General features: G+C 31.8%; 1 protein-coding gene across 1 annotated transcript; it reads right to left on the reverse strand.

Moving 5' to 3' along the window:
• Positions 1-10148: 10148 nt before the first annotated feature.
• On the reverse strand, positions 10149-15172 carry LOC115451403 (endocuticle structural glycoprotein SgAbd-2). Its single transcript, XM_030179701.2, has 4 exons — positions 15068-15172; positions 13885-14027; positions 10944-11098; positions 10149-10446 (listed from the first exon to the last, which is right to left on the reverse strand). Exons 1-4 carry the CDS (start codon positions 15074-15076, stop codon positions 10313-10315), a joined length of 441 nt encoding a protein of 146 aa, XP_030035561.2. The 5' UTR covers positions 15077-15172; the 3' UTR covers positions 10149-10312.
• Positions 15173-23361: the final 8189 nt, after the last annotated feature.

The raw sequence follows: 23361 nt of genomic DNA on the forward strand, positions 1-23361 counted from the left end.
GTTCTTCCCAGGGTCTCAAACTGTCTCATACCAAATTTCATCTTAATACGTTGGGTAGTTTTTGAGTTTAACACGTTCAGGCAGACAGATGCAGCGGGGGACTTTGTTTTATAATATATTTTTTAGAACTTTTTAAGAGGAACAATCCCGTCATACCTCATTGTTGCATAACTTTAACCGTTTACGCAGCGCACGCAACGGAAGATCTCGAAACTAATAATTTTTCCATGTTTTTGCAACATGTTTCATTACTACTCCGCTCCTATTGGTCATAGCGTGATGATATATAGCCTATAGCACTCCGGGATCAAAGGGCTATCCAACGCAAAAAGATTTTTTCAGTTTGGACCGGTAATTCCTGAGATTAGCCATTACTGCTTCGCTCCTATTGGGTATAGCGTGATGATATATAGCCTATAGCACTTCACGAACAAAGGGCTATCCAACGCAAAAATATTTTTTCAGTTTGGACTGGTAGTTCCTGAGATTAGCCATTACTGCTCCGCTCCAATTGGGTATAGCGTGATGATATATAGCCTATAGCAATCCACGAATAAAGAGCTATCCAACGCAAAAATAATTTTTCAGTTTGGACCGGTAGTTCCTGAGATTAGCCATTACTGCTCCGCTCCTATTGGGTATAGCGTGATGATATATAGCCTATAGTACTCCACGAACAAAGGGCTATCCAACGCAAAAAGAATTTTTCAGTTTGGACCGGTAATTCCTGAGATTAGCCATTACTGCTCCGCTCCTATTGGGTATAGCGTGATGATATATAGCCTATAGCACTCCACGAACAAAGGGCTATCCAACGCAAAAAGAATTTTTCAGTTTGGACCGGTAGTTCCTGAGATTAGCGCGTTCAAACAAACAAACAAACAAACAAACTCTTCAGCTTTATATAATAGTATAGATTTGGATAGGAACTTGGCAACCAGTTTAAACGATCCGGTTAAATTCATAATTAATAAAATTGATTTAATATTTTAATGATACGTGAAAACTTTTGAAGTCGATGTTGCTCTTCAGTATTTGGAAATATTTAATTACTGGGCATCATCGATATATATGTACTCAATGCTGGGCAGTACAATGATTTTTTACGTTGACGCGGATGTTTCACATTCGAAATAAAACTAGTTTTTGGATTGCGGTTTTTTGTATTTTAATTTTCACTATCGAATATACCGATAATCGATAAAAAAAAAAAATCATTTTTATTGTCCGATAAGCGACCCAGGATTATACAAAGAAGAGAACACGCGCCAACCCAAACTATTCCAAAGTCTTAAAAAAAGAGTTGGCGTACCTCTATGCGTTCAGACCGTTTTGATTTTAACTATCAAGCTGTAGTTTCGCATGCCAGTGCGCGTGGTTCTGCTGGGGAAATTCTAAAGATACAAAGACACAGTTGGTAGGTAGAACACGTATAGAAAAGCGACATCTCACCGCAACTGTAGCGAGTTTGAGTTTCTCGTCATGTCTGTATCATCATGCAGATGGCATGCCGCTGCAATCCATCCAAGGTATCGGGCAAGTATTGGGCGTAATCGTCTTTGAGAGACGAGTAGTATTCGATAACCGCGAATTCACAAGAGAGTCAATGGGCTGAACGTGAGAGACCGAAGCATGCATGTTTAGGATTCCAACTTTACGTGACGTGGCATATATTACGCCTTCGATGTGATTACTTGAATTCAGATCACAGCGAATATACACAGAGGATACGCTGGTTAGTCTGCATTGAGTGTGGAATACCCTGAAGATTGGGGAGAAAAGAAAACGGAAAGCTTTTCTACGTGACCGCACAAACCTGCGTTTTCTTGGCACTGAACCCAACTAGGTTCTTGGAACCCCATATAAAAATGAGGCCAAAGTCCGGTTGACCCCAATGACAAGATCCTTGCGACTTCTCATAACGAACCAGGGGGCTCATATCAGTATCGCCCATGAACCGTGCCGTCCTCTGCACAACAATGCATGTTGCCACGCGATAACATATCATTATTTCAGAAGAAATAAGGTAGGCGACAACACCGAACCCGGTGGAACTTGGACATTTACCATCATGTGCTTCGAAGCGTGCCCATCAAATAGAAAATCCCCTTCCACATACTGAAAAAAGTAATAATATAAAACTTTTTAAAATAAACAATGGTATTTGTTAATTAAATAAAAAACCCCCTTCACTATTGAGTATATAGACTCTGTAAAGTAATTCTACATTACTATTAACGATTTCGATCAAAGTTACAAATTGACGAGTACGAGTCCTGAATAAGAATGTGTAAAAACGGCTTATTCGAGTGTATTCATTTCTCATAATTCATAAATAATAATAATAATAATATCAGCCCTGTATAATATACTTGCCCACTTCTGAGCACGGGCCTCCTCTACTACTGAGAGGGATTAGGCCTTAGTCCACCACGCTGGCCTAGTGCAGATTGGTAGACTTCACACACCTTCGAAATTCCTATAGAGAACTTCTGATATGTGTAGGTTTCCTCACGATATTTTCCTTCACCGTTTAAAGCGAACGATAAATTCTCAAAGAATACACACTTGATTTTAGAAAAGTCAGAGGTGTGTGCCCTTGGGATTTGAACCTGCGGACATTCGTCTTGGCAGTCCGTTCCACACCCAACTAGGCTATCGCCGCTTAATATTATATCGCCGCATAATTCATAGTTATATTTTAAAAAAGGCATTAGAGATTTTTTTTTCGATAATCAATATTTATCGGTACCTTCTCCGATAATAATAATCGTTCCTCTTAAATGGCCCGATAACCGATAAATTATCGATTATCGATTATCGGATTGCATGCCCTAATGGTCAGATATGATTTATTGATATCATCTATTGAGGATATAAAATATGTTTTATTCTATTTTTTATTTTGTTCTGCAGCGGGTTTGAGCGCCACAAATAGATTGTAGAAGAGACAATTAAAAATCATTATTTAAGTGGTACGAGCTTAATTTCTGCACAACCGCGTTACACTTGGCACTAGTTGCTGGTACCTGGGGGACCCCGAACGGCACGTAGATTCTGCACGCGACCTCCTCGGGCGACAGCTCGCTGGGCAGTTGGGCGGCCACGTGGTTGAGCAGGTGCATGTCGGCGCTGGGCCAGAGGTTTTCCCCAAATCCATGATAAAGATGAACACTAAAACTTCACTTTTAACTTTTCATAATTAGTGACCCGAGGTATAGAAAATGACTGTGTCTCGCTGTTCAACTGCTCTGTTTAAATACTCTCCGTTAACCGTTACAAAGTTTATCCATTACATTGCTTGAATATAACATGATTTAAGCAAAGTTTACTCGTAATTTAAATTAAACAATTCTTACAATAAATTTTTAATTATCGAAAATATTTTAATCCAAGAATAGGTAGCGATGGGATAGAATAAACAAAGATACTTAATTATGCCGGAATTGGTGACTATGCATAAATAACTTAAATCTACAATTGTAAATTAAATACATTAAAATGGTACAAAGGTACAGTTTACATATAAATAATCAAGTAAAAATTTTAGAAATGTTTCATTTTTATATAAAATCAAACTTATACTAAGGATGTCTAACTAATATAATAATTTGACGAGTATAAAACGTAAGAATTACAAAAATATTCTCTCTATGTAGTAGAGGAGGTCCGTGCCCAACAGTGGGACAGTATAATATAATACCGGACAGTGGGACAGTATAATATATATATATATATATATATATATATATATATATATATATATATATATATATATATATATATATATATTCACGCCATCACGCGTGAACGGCTGGACAGATTTCACTTTTTTTTTGTTGTGTTTGTTACAAGAGAAAGTTGATATGAAAGAAAAAATTAAAAAAATTGCGCGGAAAATTAGAAAATTTAAGAAAACTTAACGACAATATTAATTTTACATAACTGTCAGTGGTTTGAAATAACTGTCAGCGATCGACAGAATGCGCGCGTGCATACATAGTTAAGACAGGACAGCGTCTGTCGGGTCAGCTAGTTATATTATATATGTTTCGTGTCAGTAGATGGCGGTACAAGGGTGCACCCATATGTACGTGGTTGGATTCAGGAAGCAGCTCTCCCGCACCGTCTGCTGCACGCGGTAGGCTCCGGCTGGTTACTAAAGTACATTAAAATTAATTTCAGAAAAAATATTATCACTATTTAAAAGTGGACTTTAAGTAAAATTTTAAAAATGTATAAATTATTATATTTATGTAAAGAAACCTTACATAAATTAAATTATAAAGATTAGGGATAATTGAAATAACAGAGGGTTTTCCCCGTGACTTTGGGCGCTTAAAAAGCCTTTGCTACTACAGTTGTAAATTACTGAAGCACATGGTGACAGCACCATATACTAGATATACATGGTGAAAGCTGTACGATGCCATTGCCAAGTAAGTTATAAAGATGGGAGAATCCAAATATTTTTTACGGGAGTTTATTAACCGTAAAAAGTAGCCTATAATATATTAATCCATGTCATAGTCTATCCGAGGGTCTTTAATTCAAATCCGTTCAGTACATTCTTCATGTATGTGCTTCTACAATCTTAATTATAAACTTGTTATAGCGTTAAGAGGTGGTTAATTGCTCAAATAGCTGTCAAAACACATTTTCTGGTTTCCTACATTAAACTTTATTAAGAGGCAAGATGGCGGGTTTTGATTTACACCTGATCGAGTAAATTTGTATTTTAACTAAGTCTACCTTTGCGAAAATTTTATAAGTAAGACTGGTAATAACAAACTTTCGCATTTTTATATTGTAATAAAATAATAATAATAATATTATATGTGCGCATGGCCCGGAGGCCTTCCGCGAGCCATGAGGTAAATATGCGTGCAAAAAACTGCTTATATTAAGTTAGCTTAGCATAACTTGTATAGGCACCTAAGATACATATTTCGCATACTTCTGGACAGACCTCAAACTATATAAATTAAGCTATGTGCTATGTATATTTTTCTCAGCCACGTTAAGCTAAACAAACTTAGCCTAGTCCTTGGTCTGCAACCAGCATTTCTTTAATTATGAACTCTGCTTTGGCGTAAAAACAACTAATAGCATTAAATTTTTAACCAATTACCTAAAATGAGGTAATAGCTCACTTCGATTGTATATTTTTTTAAATGTATCGTAGGCTTCGTTCAGATGAAAATCGAATGATGCGCGTCGACGCGCGCTAGTTTGAATGTAGCGTGCTACACATGTCGTGCGCCTGTCAGGCCTTGAGCGCGCTCTCTGTCTTAGTTTAGTTTGAGTTCTACCTAACAATTAAGTACTTGTTTTTATCTTTGTCATCTTCCTTACACAATATAAAAACAAGTTCTTTCTAAGCCTATTACAATCTCACCTGAATAGTCACTACTTGTCTGATGTCGCATAGCGAGATGTTTTTCAACTTTATCTGTCAATACGACTCTATTATTTTTATGAAATATCCCAGAGAAACCCAAAAAAACCTAGAAAGCACGCGCTCAATTACACAGCTGTATCGCTAACTAATGATTTTAAAGCGCGCCTCAACGCGCGTTGACAATTATTGGGCGCTAATCTATATATATAAAAATCAATTGCTGTTCGTTAGTCTCGCTAAAACTCGAGAACGGCTGAACGGATTTATCTTATCTTGGTCTTGAATTATTCGTGGAGGTCTAGGGAAGGTTTAAAAGGTGAGAAAAATTCGAATAATTGCCGGGAAAATCCTCAAAACAGCATTTTTCTATTTCCCATACAAACGTTTTCTAAATAAAATGGAGAGTCAATTTGTCCGCTGCATAAAGTTCAAATTCGCGTGCGCGTTGGAGGATCTAATATCGCGTTCTGAAACTCAACAAAAGTGAGTGAATCGCGAATGCGACAAAATTGCATAGTCTCAAAATACATAGTACATAAATAGTGGTCGGCTTCGAGAAACTCAATTTTAGCTAACTTCAGTTGTTAATATAATATATAACTCAAAGGTGACTGACAGTGATATATCAAGGAACAGCCCAAACCATTGGACGGATCGGGCTAAGACTTTACATGCATAAAGCTACTATGACGTAGGCATCCCCTAAGAAAGGATTTTGATAAATTCTACCCTTAAGGGGATAAAATAGGGGATGAAAGTTTGTATAAATGTTCTTAGATTTTCGACTGATTGAACTGAAATTATAGATTGGGGATAAAATTAGTTTGAACCTATAAGTACCGGGAAAATATGTAGCAAGACTTTTATCAAACAGTGGAATTTTATCCTGGAAAACACCTTCACGCGGGCGAAGCCGCGAGCAAAAGCTAGTAAAATATATTATATACTAGTTAAAACGCGCGCTTGTCATCCGATTATAGCATTAATTATTATCATTATGTTTAAATTAAAGGCAAATCAATTAATCGAATAAAGCCATGAGTGTATAAAATTGTGCCTTTATATGTTGCTTAACATAATATTCTCTATCAATTTGAAATACCAAATTCCTAGTATGATGTTTAATATAAAAAGACAAAAGAAAACGAGTTCTTTTCATCTTTAACTTTAAAATATCTTGGTTTTATATTGGATTTTCTTTTTGCGGCCTCGTTAAAATCCAGATAATGTATGTATAAGAAACGTATTTTGTCGAATCCCAGAATTTTTTACATACAAATTGGTGTTTTTGCGGCTTTGTCAACGTGAAAATTGTTTCTTGTTGCAAAAGTTCCTCAATTACTGTAACTAATATGAAGGTAATCGTCTCCTCTTACTCATACTATCTTACTTCTCATTTATAGATATTACACTTGCGATAGTTTGTGAAAATTGTTCCAAGGTTTGTATGTTTGTTCGAAATAAACGCAGGAATCACCGAACGGGTTTGATTTTGAATTTGGTACCCGGATATACCATATCCAAGATTAGCATTTATGCTACTATTTCTCCCAGAAAGAGATGGCGCTGACGTCGTACATATGATGCTATGATCACTTTTGTAGCAAGAAAGATTTTACACGCGGCCGAAGCCGCGAGCACCACCTAGTACTAATATAATATTAGAGCAGATTTTACAATCATCAATTAACTTTTATAAACGAATTTATATTTTCGCATGTTATTTGGTTATTTCGTTATGCGTCTAATGGCAATATTTTAAACAACGCCATCTATCAGGCGAGTTATACTATCGTTTATTTGAGTGCTGAGCAAAAAGCAACACTAAAATACTACAGAATATGATGACATAGAGCCGTATTAGTTATTGCACTATTTCTGAGATGGCACTATAAATCTTGTAACTTGAATGGTAAGATTAGAATAATGTGAAATATAATAATTTTTAAAATTTATCTAGGTTACCCAACAATTAAAAAAATGGTTAATAAACCAACATTGTAATTAAATCACAAAATTACATAATAGTAATCAGAAGTCAATTTGTAACGGGTTCGTCATAATTTTCGCAAACAATGTTAGATTATGGAGCTTTTGTGTGATCAGTAGAGCATGATCCAATAGGTCAGGCATGTTGTATTAAAATGATAAATTGCATGTCAAGCCACCATGATTAAAATAATAATTTATATTAGACTTGTGTGGATTCCTTATGAAAGATATTTTATAACGTTATTTTACAATTTGACTATGACAAACAAGTTAATACAATACACAAATAAAGTTTAAGTAAGTGAAAATTTTGGGAATTAACTACAGAGTATATAGTATATATATAGGAACTGTTATAACCAGAGTTCTATGATTGTATAGAGAAGTCATTAAAAACATTGTCACATAAAACTTCGATGCCATATGGTGTCAGTAACAGTATCTATCCCTAAATAGGGAGGTCACATGTAAAATAGATTAGAATTAAATTAGGCTATTGAGTTACTGCCACTATCGTTTGCGCTAAATGAAAAAAAATGAATATGAAATATCGATAATTTGATATTTTCGATTTTTATATCATAATGACAATATATATTGATCTTTTGACGCATGTGTTCGACCTATACGTATTATGTACCTATCTACCTATGTAGGCCTAAGTTATTAAAAACTAACATATCTATTCAGTTTTATAAAATAATTCTTGTGATATCTAAATAGTTTAGGGATAAAAATTTAATTATGATTGTTAGGTACAAAGTTAATTTAACTCCTGTATTAATATATATTTTTTAAATTGATTTATCAATTTCACTAAACAAAAATTAAAAGCAATAACAAAATAAAAACTTTTTTGATATATCATATTGGATAGCATTGAAAAAAGCACAGACTGGTCAATATTGCCAAATTTGGCATCAGTCATAGAGTAGCAGGCAAGAATTCCATATAAGTAAAAAGTGAATATTATATATAGGTCAAAATTAGAAAAAAAACTGTATATCATAAATCGATAGATTTCATATCTCTTGCTTTTAAATAATCTAAGACATATTAGACCTTTTTTCTAAGAGATGCCTCTTATAATAATTATTAACGGAATGCAAAAGAAACGAGGTTCTCAAATCAACTTGTATTTTATTAAGTTTGTTACTCAGTCATTTATTAACCGATTTTGAAAATTATACTGTTTGTTGAAAGTGTACTTCCAGATTGGTTCCATAGTATTTTTTTTCATGTATTTATCTAGCTTAACTTGTAATTTTAATTAGTCACCGACTCCAAAATTGATAATCAATATATAGTTAATGTTAAATTACTTTTTGTAATTTTTTTAAGGCGGTATAATTTTTTGTTTAAAAGTTTTTAATAAAAGTGTAAAAGTAGACTTTCCCAACTTTTCCCAATATACGTACCTGTTTATATATATATATATATATATATATATATATATATATATATATATATATATATATATATATATATATATATATATATATATATATAATATGTCTTGAATTATATATATATATATAATTCAAGACATATTTATTATAGTTTACCATCCAGTCGTTAAAAATTGAATAATTATAATCAATGTTTGCAAGTCACCTTAAATTACTACTTGTTCCATAATTTTTCTTCTTGTTTACAAGAATAATTAATTAGTTATTAAAACAACTCAGCTGTTTTGTCAATTTTAAATTTTACCATTATAATTCTAATTAAGTTTGTTCGGCTCGATATATCTTTAAAATTATAATAATATTTTAAAGAAATATCGATGGTGGTAGATCTCTCATATGTGAAAATCCACTTGGGTAAGTACCACCGCAATTTCTATTTGTGTCGCCAAGCAACAGTGTGTAGTCACTATTCTGTTCCGGTTTGAAGGGCATTGTAGCCAGTGTAACTACTGGATATAATAAGACTTAACATTTCATGTCTTAGAATGGTGTGCACAGTAAAATACCAAACATTAATTATTCAAGGTGTTGGATGGTGTTTATACTGTTTATGGGAGGTCGCATCGCCTACCATCAGGCGAACAGCAAGCTCGTCTCGACATTCAAAGCAATAAAAATATATATATAAAAACATGTACGTGTTACATCGTAATATAATATGTTTGTAGTTGTTTAAATATAAGTTCTTTCGCGGTCAAACTCAGCTTCCATAACCACAACTTAACGTTGGAGAACCATGACTTAGCAGCCAGGTCACGTCTGTACTGTATGTTTTGTTGGGACATTCGTTAAACATCAACTTGCAACATTAATATTTTCCGGAACTCTGCTAGTTTGACTAGCATCATAACATACTTGATTATATGTTAGGTACTTACTAGAAAACCCTAGAGTTATATTAATTTGAAAAAGAAAGTTCTAGAAAACGCGTACTTGGCTGTTAATAAATAATATAATCAATAATTTCAGATATTAGTTTTATACTTTTTTCTGCGCTTTTCTTTGCAACATTGATATAAAATGATAATTTTGATGTGTTGCACAGTTGTTATTTTTTATCAATTCTTATATTTTGCTTTGTTCACATCTCTAGAGGTAGATATAAAGTTTCTTATTGCATATCTGTTACTCGACGGACTCGTATGTAATATATCAATTTATTCAAATATACCAGCTACTTACTGTTATTATTTAAAATGTGAAATAAATTAATATAAGCTTCTAACTAAATATTATAAAATCTTATAATTATGGGTTTCGTTCAAGGCTTAAAATAAAACATTATATTTCTTTGTAAAATTTTTACTCGAGTCTCATAGATTATTCATTAAATATACATTAAATCACAGTATCAAGCTATATCTATGCGATAAGTACACGTTCACTTAATTTAAGTTGTCACTCCGTCGAGCTGATAGGTACTTGCGTGGGTTTGAGTAAGGTAACAAAATTAACCGCGGAATGGTTGGGGCTGGAAGACTTGTTGGGGTTGCTGGGGTTGGGAAGCGATATAGTTGAGGGAGCGGAGGATGGCCTCAGGAATTGGGGGAGGGGTGGGGAGATGGGCACCTTCAGGACGGAATCCTGTAATCAAAAAAAATATACATGAATGTTTGACTAATTATACATTTCCTGTAGTATTATAGAAAAAATAATAATTTTATTGCAAATTAATTGCACGATTTTTAAGTAGTCAGTAGTCGTTTTAAATTTTTTCTCACAAATTATCAAATTGCAAAACCATTGATATAACATAGTCTTCAAACACCAAGTTTTCTAAATGAGAGTTAGATAATATGTAAAGGTGCGAGTGTCTGCCCATTACATATTTTAGCACATAACTATAGCCTAAACATTACTAAGTCTGACATGGAATGAGCTCTCATGTAATTAATGTTTTATAGGATGCAGTAGACGGCGCATTATTGCCTAACAATAATAAATACCTATTTATAGCAATTGTAATAAAAAAAATATAACATTAAAATTTTGTGAGAAATGATTTTATATAAATACATGTCTTGTTAGAATTACCAACAGAGTAATTAGCTATAAGAAGTGTAAGATGTAAATATGTTTACCATTTTCGTCGGCGATGTAGCTGACGGCAATAGGGATGCCCTCAGGAGAAGTGTAAGTGAAGGAACCCTGAGCGACCTGCGCTTCGGCGTCTTTCACTCCGGGGTTCTTGAGGTAGCCCTGTTCTTGAGCTGCGATACCATTGCCAGTCTCGTAACTATGAATAGAAAAATATTATTTAAGTTTGATTTACCGACACAATTTAAATCCAAACGAATATGAAGGAATTAATTCTATTATAAAGGAAATTACTTAGAATTTTTAACACCGTTTTTTTTTTCAACATCAGATAGCTATCAAATCGTCTACCGGAATATGAGTTACCCGCAACAAGCGGTAGGAATCTTTTACTCACTAATGTGGTTAATATAACTATAAAATATATTATATAAAATCTCTATATAACTTTGAAAGATAATTTAAAAATAAGGAAAAATATCGCAAATCTGCAACTTCACGTCATATTTTATGAGATACCAAATGAGCAAATAAAAAGAAATAGGGAAACTAATATTTGTACACACAATTTCTACTAAATGAGGCTTAAGTATTACTAGTGCATGACATGTCTTGGGTTAAGTATATTGACCCCGTGAAATCCGGTGATTTATGTGTATTACACAAGAAGACACGTTGATATGAGCAAAAGATTTCATAAATCATTCGGACACGGTTATAGCGTACCAAAATCACCAACAGCACACGTTCGCAAAGATCAAATCTAATAAGAGGTTCCACCAAAACGTTTTCAGGTCGTGCAATCATGATGCATTGTCAATCTATTGCTCTTGGGAATCTTTTGTTTGTGCATAAGGCCCCTACCTGCATACCGTTGTGTTGTTTTGCTCTTGTTGCGAAATCACCGTTGTTTTACTTGCAGCAACACGTGTCGTATTATCATAAATTATTGTGTTATGGGCTAACCAACACTTGCTTGCGACCAAATGCATAATATACGCATTACTGTATAAATTATTGTGTAATTTGTCTTTAATGAAATTCAGCTCAAACTTATTTCTAATTTGTATGTCAATTATAATAACAAAATAACTAATATGATTAAAGTACAAATATATCAACAAGAAAAAATATTGTAAAAAACAACAGGAACTTTTTACATATTCAGTATACGTACTTAATTGTTATTTTATTTTACAGTAATGCAAAGTATCCTAAAATAATTCAATTCAAAAGAATAATAATATGCATTCATATATACTCGCAGTGTACTTCAATTATCACGAAATAAATTTATTTTATGAACAATGAAATTCAATCACCTCCCTAACCTTTAAAGTTTTTAATTACATACAAATATGCTTTATTAGCATACGATGGATTTGCGTTTCATTGGTTTCTCACGACTATGCGCATCGAAATTGACGCGCTTAATCAACCATTTGATTAGATCTTCCGAGATGGTTGCTTGGTTCAAAATGCTTATGAGTCGCTGAGCTAATTTGTTGCATAATAAGGGCTTGGCTGAGAACGCCTGCGTGGATGACTCCTACAAAATTGGCATTTAATATGTTTACGACGAGAAGTACCATGTATGATCTCGCCGGTTATTTCATAACAATAATTGAGTTTAACTGCGTGCCTTAAATAGAAGATTAAATATTTAAATAGCGCCAATCAGAATCAGACCTTAATAAAAATATATATTATTGTAGATGTGATATTACTTAAAACCTGCGTGAATTTGTTTTAGTGCGTATAGTTACAAAAATCATTTTATATAACGTCTTACTGTGGTGGCTATCTTAAGAAGACATTTAAAAGATGTCCCAATAAATTAGTGTCATAAACACCGTTGTGATTTGTTCACGAGGGCGAGTCTAATAAATTGCAAAATGGAGATCTCATAATAAAATTTTGATTACGTACATGACTTGGAATTTTGAAGATTTATATAATTTATATATTTTGTAATTTGGACAAACAATAATTCCGTTCAGTTATGGAATAGAATAAAAAATATATAAACTATATATTATTATATTCTACCGTCACACACATACATACTTAAATATTCGTAGAGAAGAAGAAAACATAATATTATCTTTTGGAGTTATCAAGTTGGCCCCACCGCCTACTGCCACACGGGCACTGCGCTTTTTATTATAACCCGCGTAATAATGTCACAACGGCTTAATATCTACGTAGAAATAATTCTGGGTTTATCTATATTTCTAATAAGCAAATAATGGAAATGATTTGCGCTTGTCAGTACTCTGTACACATTAGAAAAAAAAAAAAATGATTAACCCGTGCAGCAAATACTTTGTACGTCTTACGAAGCTAGTACGAAAATTAAGCTGACGAAGGAGTATGAAATGGGGCACAGTTAAAGTTTTTATGAAGAAGGTGAGTAGAAACCTAATATAATAGACGTAAGGAACGTATTAAATTAATAAAAAATATATTACACACACTACTATGCGTTTGATACATATGTATAATTTTCATATAGAGTAGGAGTGCAGTATTTTTCTATATATTTTCTGTGTGTTAGAAGTATATTAAATGCGAAAGAGCGAATTTCAATCACTGCACGACCACTAGTGAAGTAAAATATGCATTTATTTATAAATTCGTGCACGAACACCAAAAACTTTATCAGTGTCTTGGCTTGCTCTAGTAACATAGTTACTTTTATTCAAGAAGATATATATATATATATATATATATATATATATTATTTTATATCAGCGAGTTTATTTGAGTAATAATTAATTATTCTTATATACCTTGACTTATCATAAGCTCAACTATGTTCGCCTACGTGATAAATAAAGCATTTTATTTTGAACCGAGCTGTTTAGTATGCACCAGGATTTTAATATTTTTTGTACTTTATAGAATATATAATCAATAACATCAAGTGCGTTAGATCTTTGAATTCATAGTGTTCTCTTAAATGAGTGGTGTTTGTGACCTTACTTGTATTGGTAGGAGCCGTCAGGGTTAACTTCCTGGAACTGTTTGAGGATAGGGATGACTTGGCCTTGGTATTGCGGCTGCGGTTGGTACTGGAACTGAGGTGCGGCGCAGGCCACCGCCATCAACACGGACAAAATTACGAACTGCAAAAGATTACAAGATAAAGTATTTTCAAACATGTATTTTTTTGATGAATAATGAAGTAATGAGTGAAATTGACCACGGCCGCTATTTGTTAAAAATAAATATATTTTATCGTAGCCTATTCAAAGGACGATTTATTTTTATAATGTATAATTAAACGGTAAATTATATTTTAAAATAAAATCAATTTAAAAAAGGTTGAATCATATTATTTATCTTGCTATTTAATTTGTGAAATTGACCTTCGTTTCATAAATATATCTCAAAAGCTATGTCGTTTCAAAATTATTAATCGATCATTTACATTTTTATGTGCGACTAGGTGTTAGCCAAATGAGTGTAACATCTTAATTTCATAACACTAATTAACATAGTGGGTGGTGGTGAATATTAATAGTAACAAAGAGTGACTTTGAGTGCATAAAAATATTTAAAAATGAATCGCCATTGACAGTGATTTATAATCCTTATTAGCGTGACACTAAATAATTTTAAAAAATGAACTATTTTAAACTTGTAGATGCCAATATTCCGATATAAACCCACATAAATATTTTGCAATATGCCACAATTTAGGTGATATGCCTAAAACAGCAGCATTGTTTATTGTTGCTCGCCAAAATTACATTGTTCCCGTGGGGATAATATATCAAGATATATTTAAATCACTATTAATAATTAAATTAAAAAAAAACTAATTCTGTTCTTGCTATTGTTGGATATTGTTATGAATGATGACATTTAAATCAAGAAAATAACAAAATATCTTTTGGATAAAAATAGGAAGTATGACGAGGGTATAAAAATAATTTAGGAGTGAAGTAATTAACTTTTATTGATAAGATATGCATATTAAACTTATAGGAATTTAAATTAATATGATTACTTATAAATTTATAAGCAGCTTTGGGATAAAATTATGAAGTTTTAATAAAATAGAGTATGGCTTTTTTAAATTCTAAGAAATGTTATCCAGGCATCTTATTAGATGACGTAGTCTTAATAAACACAATGGTTAATCTGTACACCGTTTACTCACCGATTTCATTTTTATTTTATTGAATAAAAATGTAAGTGTAGGTGATCTTCGTTAGATGTGTGTGGCGGGAATGATTTTTCAGATTGCCTGCCGCAGCTTATATACAAAACGGCGCCGCCGCACCTCGTGAAATTGGAGTACAACGCTGCGGCTGCGCAGCCTCTACACCGAACATCAAAGCTGCCCGCCCGCCCCGCGTTGTTCTTGCCTATACTATAAAACAACCATGATTGGATTTATGCAAAAATAAATTGTCAATTTACCAATATAATCAATTTGTGTCAATTTGTCATTTTTAATTAATATGCGACAGACAAACCTGGATACTATGGCAGCAAAAATATATTTTATATATTAAAAAACGTCATTCTAATTAAGCTTTAATTAAACTTTGGACCTATTTTAAGTACGTAGTAACACGTGCTAAATTTTAATTAAAGCTTCGGAGATTTATTATGAATGTCGTAGAGCGGGCTATGCATCATGGGTTTGTGACCTAAAGATGCATTGATCATACAGTAATTTTATAGCTCATAACCAACTTAATGCAAAAAGCTTCAATTTGCAGTAACTATATTGGTGATTACAAGTCATGTATTGATTCTTAATTAACCAAAAAACAATAATAATTGATAATTATATTGATAAAATATTGTTAAAGATGTTTTGTGCCAATTAATTAATATTAATTGCCTTATTGACAGTGCAATCTTCAGTACGAGCAATACATTTTATTGGGTCCCTTTACGTGTAAGATATAGATTCTCAGTCAGCATTGGAATTTATATCCAAAAAGTGGCAGGTTCCTACATTATAAAAATATGGGACAAAATTTGATTGAGAGTGGTCAAGTTACTTGATGAAGGAATAGGCAGTAGATATTTTCTAGGATTGAGATATTATTACTAGATTCGGTATTATTTTTCCCTTTTTTTTAATGTCAAACTTAGATAGTATTAGTATAGTATTTTTATTATTGGTATAATATTTTCTGACTCACTGTTATAGTGGCTTGAAGGCGAGGGTAGGGAACAGAAATTAGAGGTGTAAGGTATTTTCTACCACTCTGATAGAGGCTAGTGATTTTAATACACATACTTTTGAATTTGTGTTGAAATGTTCTCAAATATGCATATAATAAGTAATAGAGTCTATTGTTTTCATGTGGTTTAATTTAGAAAATATTAAATCTATCATTACTCAGACAGATTGTTTAAAGCTTATAATTATAAACAATTAAAAACCAAAATAAATATACCATTTTTAGTATTCATTACCGATTCCGTGAATAATAAAATTTCGATACAAAATGTACTTTAATGCTTATCGGAAGATAGGGTTATTATTTATAATAGAATTAGAATTCATACGTAAAGCATGTTTCATATATGAATTCTTTGTAACATATTGTATAAAATGACAATTACTGAGATAACGCCTTAGTAATTTTTTTTTTTTTAATATCTCTTATGAGAAGTGTCATTCATACAATCTTAAATATTGACATGTTGCTAGGCTTTAATCTGTTAGCCCATTAATAATACCATAAAGTCGTATTAATCCTGGATTTGACATTATATGCGATATACTCAATTAATGTGTGATGCTATGAATAAATTGTAATATTGATGGAGCATTTCTTCAAAGTTCGTAAAGTTATTATGCAAATACAATTCTTAGAGATAATTTATTTGATGAGTTTGTAATTATTGTGATATTTTAAATGTTCACGTTAGTGTAAAGATTAAGCAGTTTCTGCACAAATTTGACAATGACCTATGAGTGAATTACCTCAGCATCAGCAAACTTGTGAAGTATGTGTATTATTAAATTATATTATATTTTTGTAGATATTATTGTCACATTGGTCTGCAAGAAACATTTTTCTCTATAATTAGGATGTGTTTGATCGCCTCTTTTTTTTACAACTCGGTTGCTTCACTAAAATATTTGGACATTATATTTCTATAATGATATTGATATGATTTTATAATAATAAATTTAATATCGTTATATTATTTGAACTCATTAGATGTACCGACAAAATGCATAAAATATCCTTGGTTGAACAATATAACAGAAATGAAGTTACGTACGACATTCTTAGTTTAACATTTTAGCACCTTTACCGAGTCTTAGTGCATGACTGTTCGTGTAAATATTTTAAATTCTACGCCCTGGGTTTTTCTATTTGTTTGTAGTCACTTTCTTTATTCTTGTTAGCATTGGACTACTTTATTTAGCTTGAAATATTATACATAAATAATTTTTGGTAGAACAACCTTTTCATTTATTCTAAATTTAACATATATGATATTATGATAGTAATATATTAATTTAAATGTACATGAAATTATGTAGAGGAGGTAAAGTTTTATTTTGTCTAAGGTACTTAATTTGATGAAAAAGTAAAAATACCGCACCAACACAATATTATTAAATGTATATATAAACAAACGGTCAATATAGAATTGGGAATTTAATTTTGTATTTTTATAGTATTCTATTGCATTTTTTAAAATTATAAGTATTATAAAGGAAATGTGATATTTTTCATTTGTCTTTTTTTCACTTTACGTTTTTCTCTTCTATATTACATAATATTTATAACATAATAGTATCTTTAAAATGTAATTTTGCTACATATTACTATTTAGCCATATTAGTAACGGTGAAGCTATATTATGTTCTTTTATTTCTAAAATTGACTGTCGTCGAATTATAATATTAGATACTGTGCACTATATATAACTTAAAATTTTCCATAAATATCCTAGAAACATTCGTATTTTTTTGTCCAAATGATGTTATTATCATATTGTACTTTTATTTAAATATCACTGAATAACTGCTAAACGGTGCAAATGTTTTAAATGCATTAACGAAAAAAAGTTTCCTTAAATAATACATTTTGTTTTATTTGTATATCCATAACTGCAATTATATAATTGTGCATACAGATCGATATGCAGTTCTTAGGTTTAAAATTAATCATCTTAAATCTTCCCAACATTGATAAAAAGAGAATTGGATTTTGACTATAGTCATCTGTGCAAAATCCAGATGGCGATTAACTTGGACTCAAAGAAAATACGCATGGAGCGACGAAAAATATTAGTAGTTTGATGAAATATATTGAATTCAAAATTATAGTAGCTGAAATTATGTAGTTATAAACAAAAGAGTTCTGGTTGCAACGAATTCTTTAGTCATGCCATCGAAACCATCATAAAAATTCTACTTCTTAAATGCAGGTTCTTGGCGAATTAGGGGCTATCAATGTGAATATTATAAGTTTCCTTATCTTAGTTTAAGGGTTTACATGATAAATATTTTTAAGCAAACGTGAAAAACGTAAAACCAGACACATGACATAATTGGTCAGTTATATTTCAAATTTTCTTTGAAATTATGAGTTATGAACATGTTTTATAGTACTAGCTTTATTTTTTACCGTCCTGTGTTTTTAGAACTAAACATAAAGAAAAATTTGCGTTATAAAAGATTTCAACGCAGTGCTACTACAGTTGTTATACGTGCCATGAATAATATTTTTTTAATACATACTATGATTAACGTTCAAGCTGTAACAAATTAGTAATAGAAAAATTTGAAATTGCTTATTTATAAATAGTAGTATCCTTGGAAAGGATTTACTGTCGGATTTTATAACTTAAGTTAATTTAGGTCTTAAATATATACCTAACATTTTAATAAGAGACTCAAAAACATAAATACTGATTATTTTTGTATTCGCCAATTGAAATGTTTATTAAAATAATTTTATCAAGTAAGTCGATGAAATAATCAATGTACTTCTTGGATTACTTAGTACGAAATATTATAATTATGTTTATTTTTAATGCGTACAAAATTTATTTGTTAATATTTCAACTTACTTCTATTTTGTAACTATCTTTAGCTCGCGTGAAGGATTTTTCCGGAATAAGAGTCTCTCTATATATTTTCCCGAGATAGAAAGTAAGTAGCCTATCACCTTCACAGGTTCCTAAACTATCTCTACGACAAATTTCATAAAAAATCGTTTAGTAGTTTTGAGAAAATCAATAACATATAGACAGACAGAAAAGGCGTCTTTGTTTAATAAGATGTATTAATTACTTTAATTTTAAATAAGAAAATATTTATCTGATTTTTTTTACACATAAAGGTCAAATTGAGTAACAGTGAACAGGACAAGTAAGTAAAACTTGGGTATCAAAGGATCAGGACATCTCCGCTACGTTCTATAAATTTTAAGCGAACTTTTGTGCTTATCCGGTAAGTATGACTTAGTGAGTAAAAACCTGACAGGTATTATAGTCAAAGCATCGTTGCATGAATCAACAAGTTTATTAACAATGCAGTTGTAATAGATTTTTTGCAGCTATAAAAATAATATGAATGATTAATTGATTGTACAAAATGCAAGCAATGAAAGGGAATACAAATAAAATATTTAAGCTAACAGAGTGAATAACAATAAAAATATAGACATGAGGAAACACAACAACGGTAACCTTATAAATACTAACCATGAAGCATCAGTTTGCCAATCATCTATAAAGTTTAGAGGCATGCCCTGAGGTATTGCTTGATATGCTAGCTTTGACTTAGTACATGCTCTTCATAACCGCCGCACAATACATCCCAAGTACAATACAATTTAATATGCCGCCAAAGGTCAACAATTTGTTATAAGGTTTTGGTTCCGGATCACAAACATAATATGCATATGTGTGTAAATTGCTATCAATTATAACACAAAATAGGCAATTATTTTTATTAGCAGATATTTTTTTCAATGATAATTAAATTCCGATATGTTTTATAGATAAATTACATTTGTGTTCACACAATTAAGTTGTTTCACAAAATGATCATTCCGACGCAGACTTTTCTCACGCGTCGTGTGTACAAAAACCCTCAATTCTACATAAAAGACGCCAAATGAAAGGAAATGTAACAAGGGAACCGGTAAAGACAAATAATTACAAACGACACCGAAAGAATGTTAATTTGTACTCATAATAATGGGATTAGTAATTAATATGCGTCAATAAATATCGTACTGGTTTATCATAAAATTAATTTATGCATAATTGTAATCAACATGCTTTCTGTCCTATTCTTTGACGATATTTATATGTCACGATGTAATTTCATGACAGATTCAGTAATAACTCGTTTCTTAATTTCCTTAAGAGTTTAAGAAATTTTGGAAATTGACTATACCTAGTCTTGCCATAAATATTGTAATAAAGAAAAAAGAAAATTGTTAACTGCAAATAACATTTATTACTTTTACAGTGTGTCAGTTTAATACATAAATATAAAACAATTAAAAATATAAAAAGCTTATTCGAAGTGGTCTCCATTGGCTGCAATACAGTCCTTTAAACGATGAGGCCAGTTATCAATAGAAGCACGCACTCTTTCCATGGGAAAATTCTTCACTGCCAATCGTATAGATTGTTTTAGGGACTCAAATTATCATGGCGTTTAGAGCAAGCTGTACTCTCTAAAACTGACCACAAATCATAATCCAGCGGATTAAGATCGGGACTAGACGACGGCCAGTCTTCAGCTCTGATGAAGTCCGAAACGTTCGATTCCAACCAAGACTGCGTGGACCGAGCTTTATGACCCGGCGCCGAGTCTTGCTGGAAGGACCATACTTGGTTATTGAACATGGTGATGTTAAGGGGCTTAACTACCTTCTCAAGAATGGTATCTTGATACACTTGTGCCGATGTTTTGATACCTTTTCACAAAAATATGGCTCAGTCACTCCTTCATAGCTAACACCCCACCAAACCATCACTGAAGTCGGATAATGTCCACGTTGCACTCTGTCGACTAATTGGGAAGCTTCCTTAGAGCTTTGAGCATAAATACGGTCATTTTGTTTGTTAAAATGTTGCTCAATTGTAAAATTTTCTCATCCGTAAACAAAATTTTTCTGTGACCTCCCTTTGCGTACCGCTTCAGTAGTTGTTTCGATTTTACCACCCTATTCTTCTTTAAATTATCAGTTAAGAAATGGCCAGTGCGTCTCTTATAGGCTGCAAGTCCTAAGTCATCTTTTAAAATACGCGACATGGTTCTAGGTGCTATCTTCATTTCCCGAGATAAAATCTTTTGCTTTCGGACAGGATTTCTTCGAATTCTTTCCCTTACTGCTTTGACCACCTTTTTCGTACGAACACTACGTGGACGGCCAGATCTTTTCTGTCACAAACAGAGGAGGTCTCATTGTACCTATTAATAGCCCGGTACACAAACATTTTACTAATACCAAGTGTATGGAGAGTTTTAAAAATTGCATTTGGCTCCATACCTACTTTGTGTAATGCTATCACAGCGATTCGGTTCTCTTTATCACCCCACACCATTTTAATATCGCAAAATATTTTACAATGTATTGGCGCCAAAATGAGAAAACACAATGAACAATCGTATAAAAATGACAGATTCGAAATTCAAATGTAATATTTTTTTATAATTAAGTGTAACAGTATTTATGGCCAGACTAAGTATAAGACGAGATGCTTATCTGATGTGTTTTGTTATTGGAGGAAGTCTAGTGTTAGGATATGAATGTCAATTTCATTCTTCTTGCCTATATTTCGAGTATTTTCTACTTCTAGTTTAATACGGCAAACTTATTGATTCAAACTTCAAAGACCGCAGTATTAAAAATAGTTTTAAAACCTTAACGTCAGTGAACCTAAATAAATATTAGACTGAAAATATAATCAACTCAGTAAATTTGATCTTTACTCAAACTTGAGCATAGGTATGTTAATTGTGGGCGTTAGAAATATGAATCCTCGGCGTCTCATATGTCTGGAGCTGCTATAATTCTATTTTATCAAATCAAGGCTCTAATAAATCGTTGATAATGATAAAACTATTTTCCTTATGTATTATTTTAGTTTTCCATGGTTTTACTTTGTACTTATTAATATATTCAAAAAAGATAATAAATTTTCTAATAAATATTACACCAATCTTCTTTACCTACATTTTTAAATATCGAAATATATGTAAAATTTGGACGATATTAACTGTTGCGTCGACATATTAACGTTAGCGTGTGCAAAATAAAATAATATGCTGTAATAATTTCAAACACTCGAAAGTCATTTAGATTCAAGTTAATATTTTCACTTTAACTGTGATTGAATTTTTATCAATACATTGCTATTCAAGCTTAGCTTACACCGTAATAATGTTCATTCAAAAGTTTTAAATTTTTTTATAATTAGATACATACAAATAAGACACGGAACGTATAATTTCATACCGCTTAAAGTATTACTAAGAAAAACCTAAGTTTTTATAACGTCTAATTTATTACTACTGATTGGCATCTGAAATATTTTGTAGCTGTCTTCATCTATTCTTGTTTTGTTTTATGCTAAAAGCAACATGTTATGAATCGTTTAAGTCATATTTTTTCGTAACGCAGTTGCGGGTTTGAAGTTTACTTCGATCACGTCACGGAACATTATGAAGTTGAAATCATAACTGCCTTTTACTTTTTAGGTTGAAGAACAACTAATTGGGATGCCTTTGACCATTACAATGCACGCATTTAACATGCAATCCACTGACATAGTTGTTTAAATTTATCGCTCAGTTAGATTTAGATGTTCCGCATTTTTTTCTCAAAATTACTTTGTATTTTTTATTAACCTCCAATTCTACCTATTATATTTATTTTTTTGTTCTCCTTTAAATATAAATAAGTATGCATAGGAAATAGTTGTTAATATTCATTGTGATGTTCAATTTCAATGAATAGTTCTTTAAAATAAATATATGGGTATATATATAGCTACAACAACATAATACTAGGATATGGTCAACCTAATTTGCATGTATTTAAAGTTTTATACAATGTCAATCATTTTTGCTGACATACACCCACAGGCGGAAAGCAATACAAACACCATGTGACGACATACAATGTTGATTCGAAACAAATTGACCTATCGCGTGTGATAAGAAATATAGATATTATTACAACGCTAAGCCATTTCGATAATTCAAATATTTTTGTAAATTATTGCTATCATAATACCCTGCTTGGTCTGATGTTTGCATACACAGACTATTTACTCCGGTTCCAGAGTGGAATAACTAAGTCAGACGAGACTTATATAGGATTTTTAACACATTTTTTTTTTAAAAAGAAAAGAAAAATAGAAATAAGAAGTTCATACAATCTAGACCAAATGATTTTAATTATAAGTACCTATCACGTAATGTTGTACTGACCTCATATT

The sequence above is a fragment of the Manduca sexta genome, chromosome 26, assembly GCF_014839805.1.
Source record: "Manduca sexta isolate Smith_Timp_Sample1 chromosome 26, JHU_Msex_v1.0, whole genome shotgun sequence".
Taxonomy (NCBI): domain Eukaryota; kingdom Metazoa; phylum Arthropoda; class Insecta; order Lepidoptera; family Sphingidae; genus Manduca; species Manduca sexta.

Excerpts from the sequence above, each read along its gene's own strand:
- LOC115451403 (XM_030179701.2), bottom strand. Across the intron at positions 11,099-13,884 it reads GACGGCTCCTACCAATACAA|TTACGAGACTGGCAATGGTA; the intron begins GTAAGGTCACAA and ends TTCTATTCATAG. Across the intron at positions 10,447-10,943 it reads CTACATCGCCGACGAAAATG|GATTCCGTCCTGAAGGTGCC; the intron begins GTAAACATATTT and ends TTTTGATTACAG.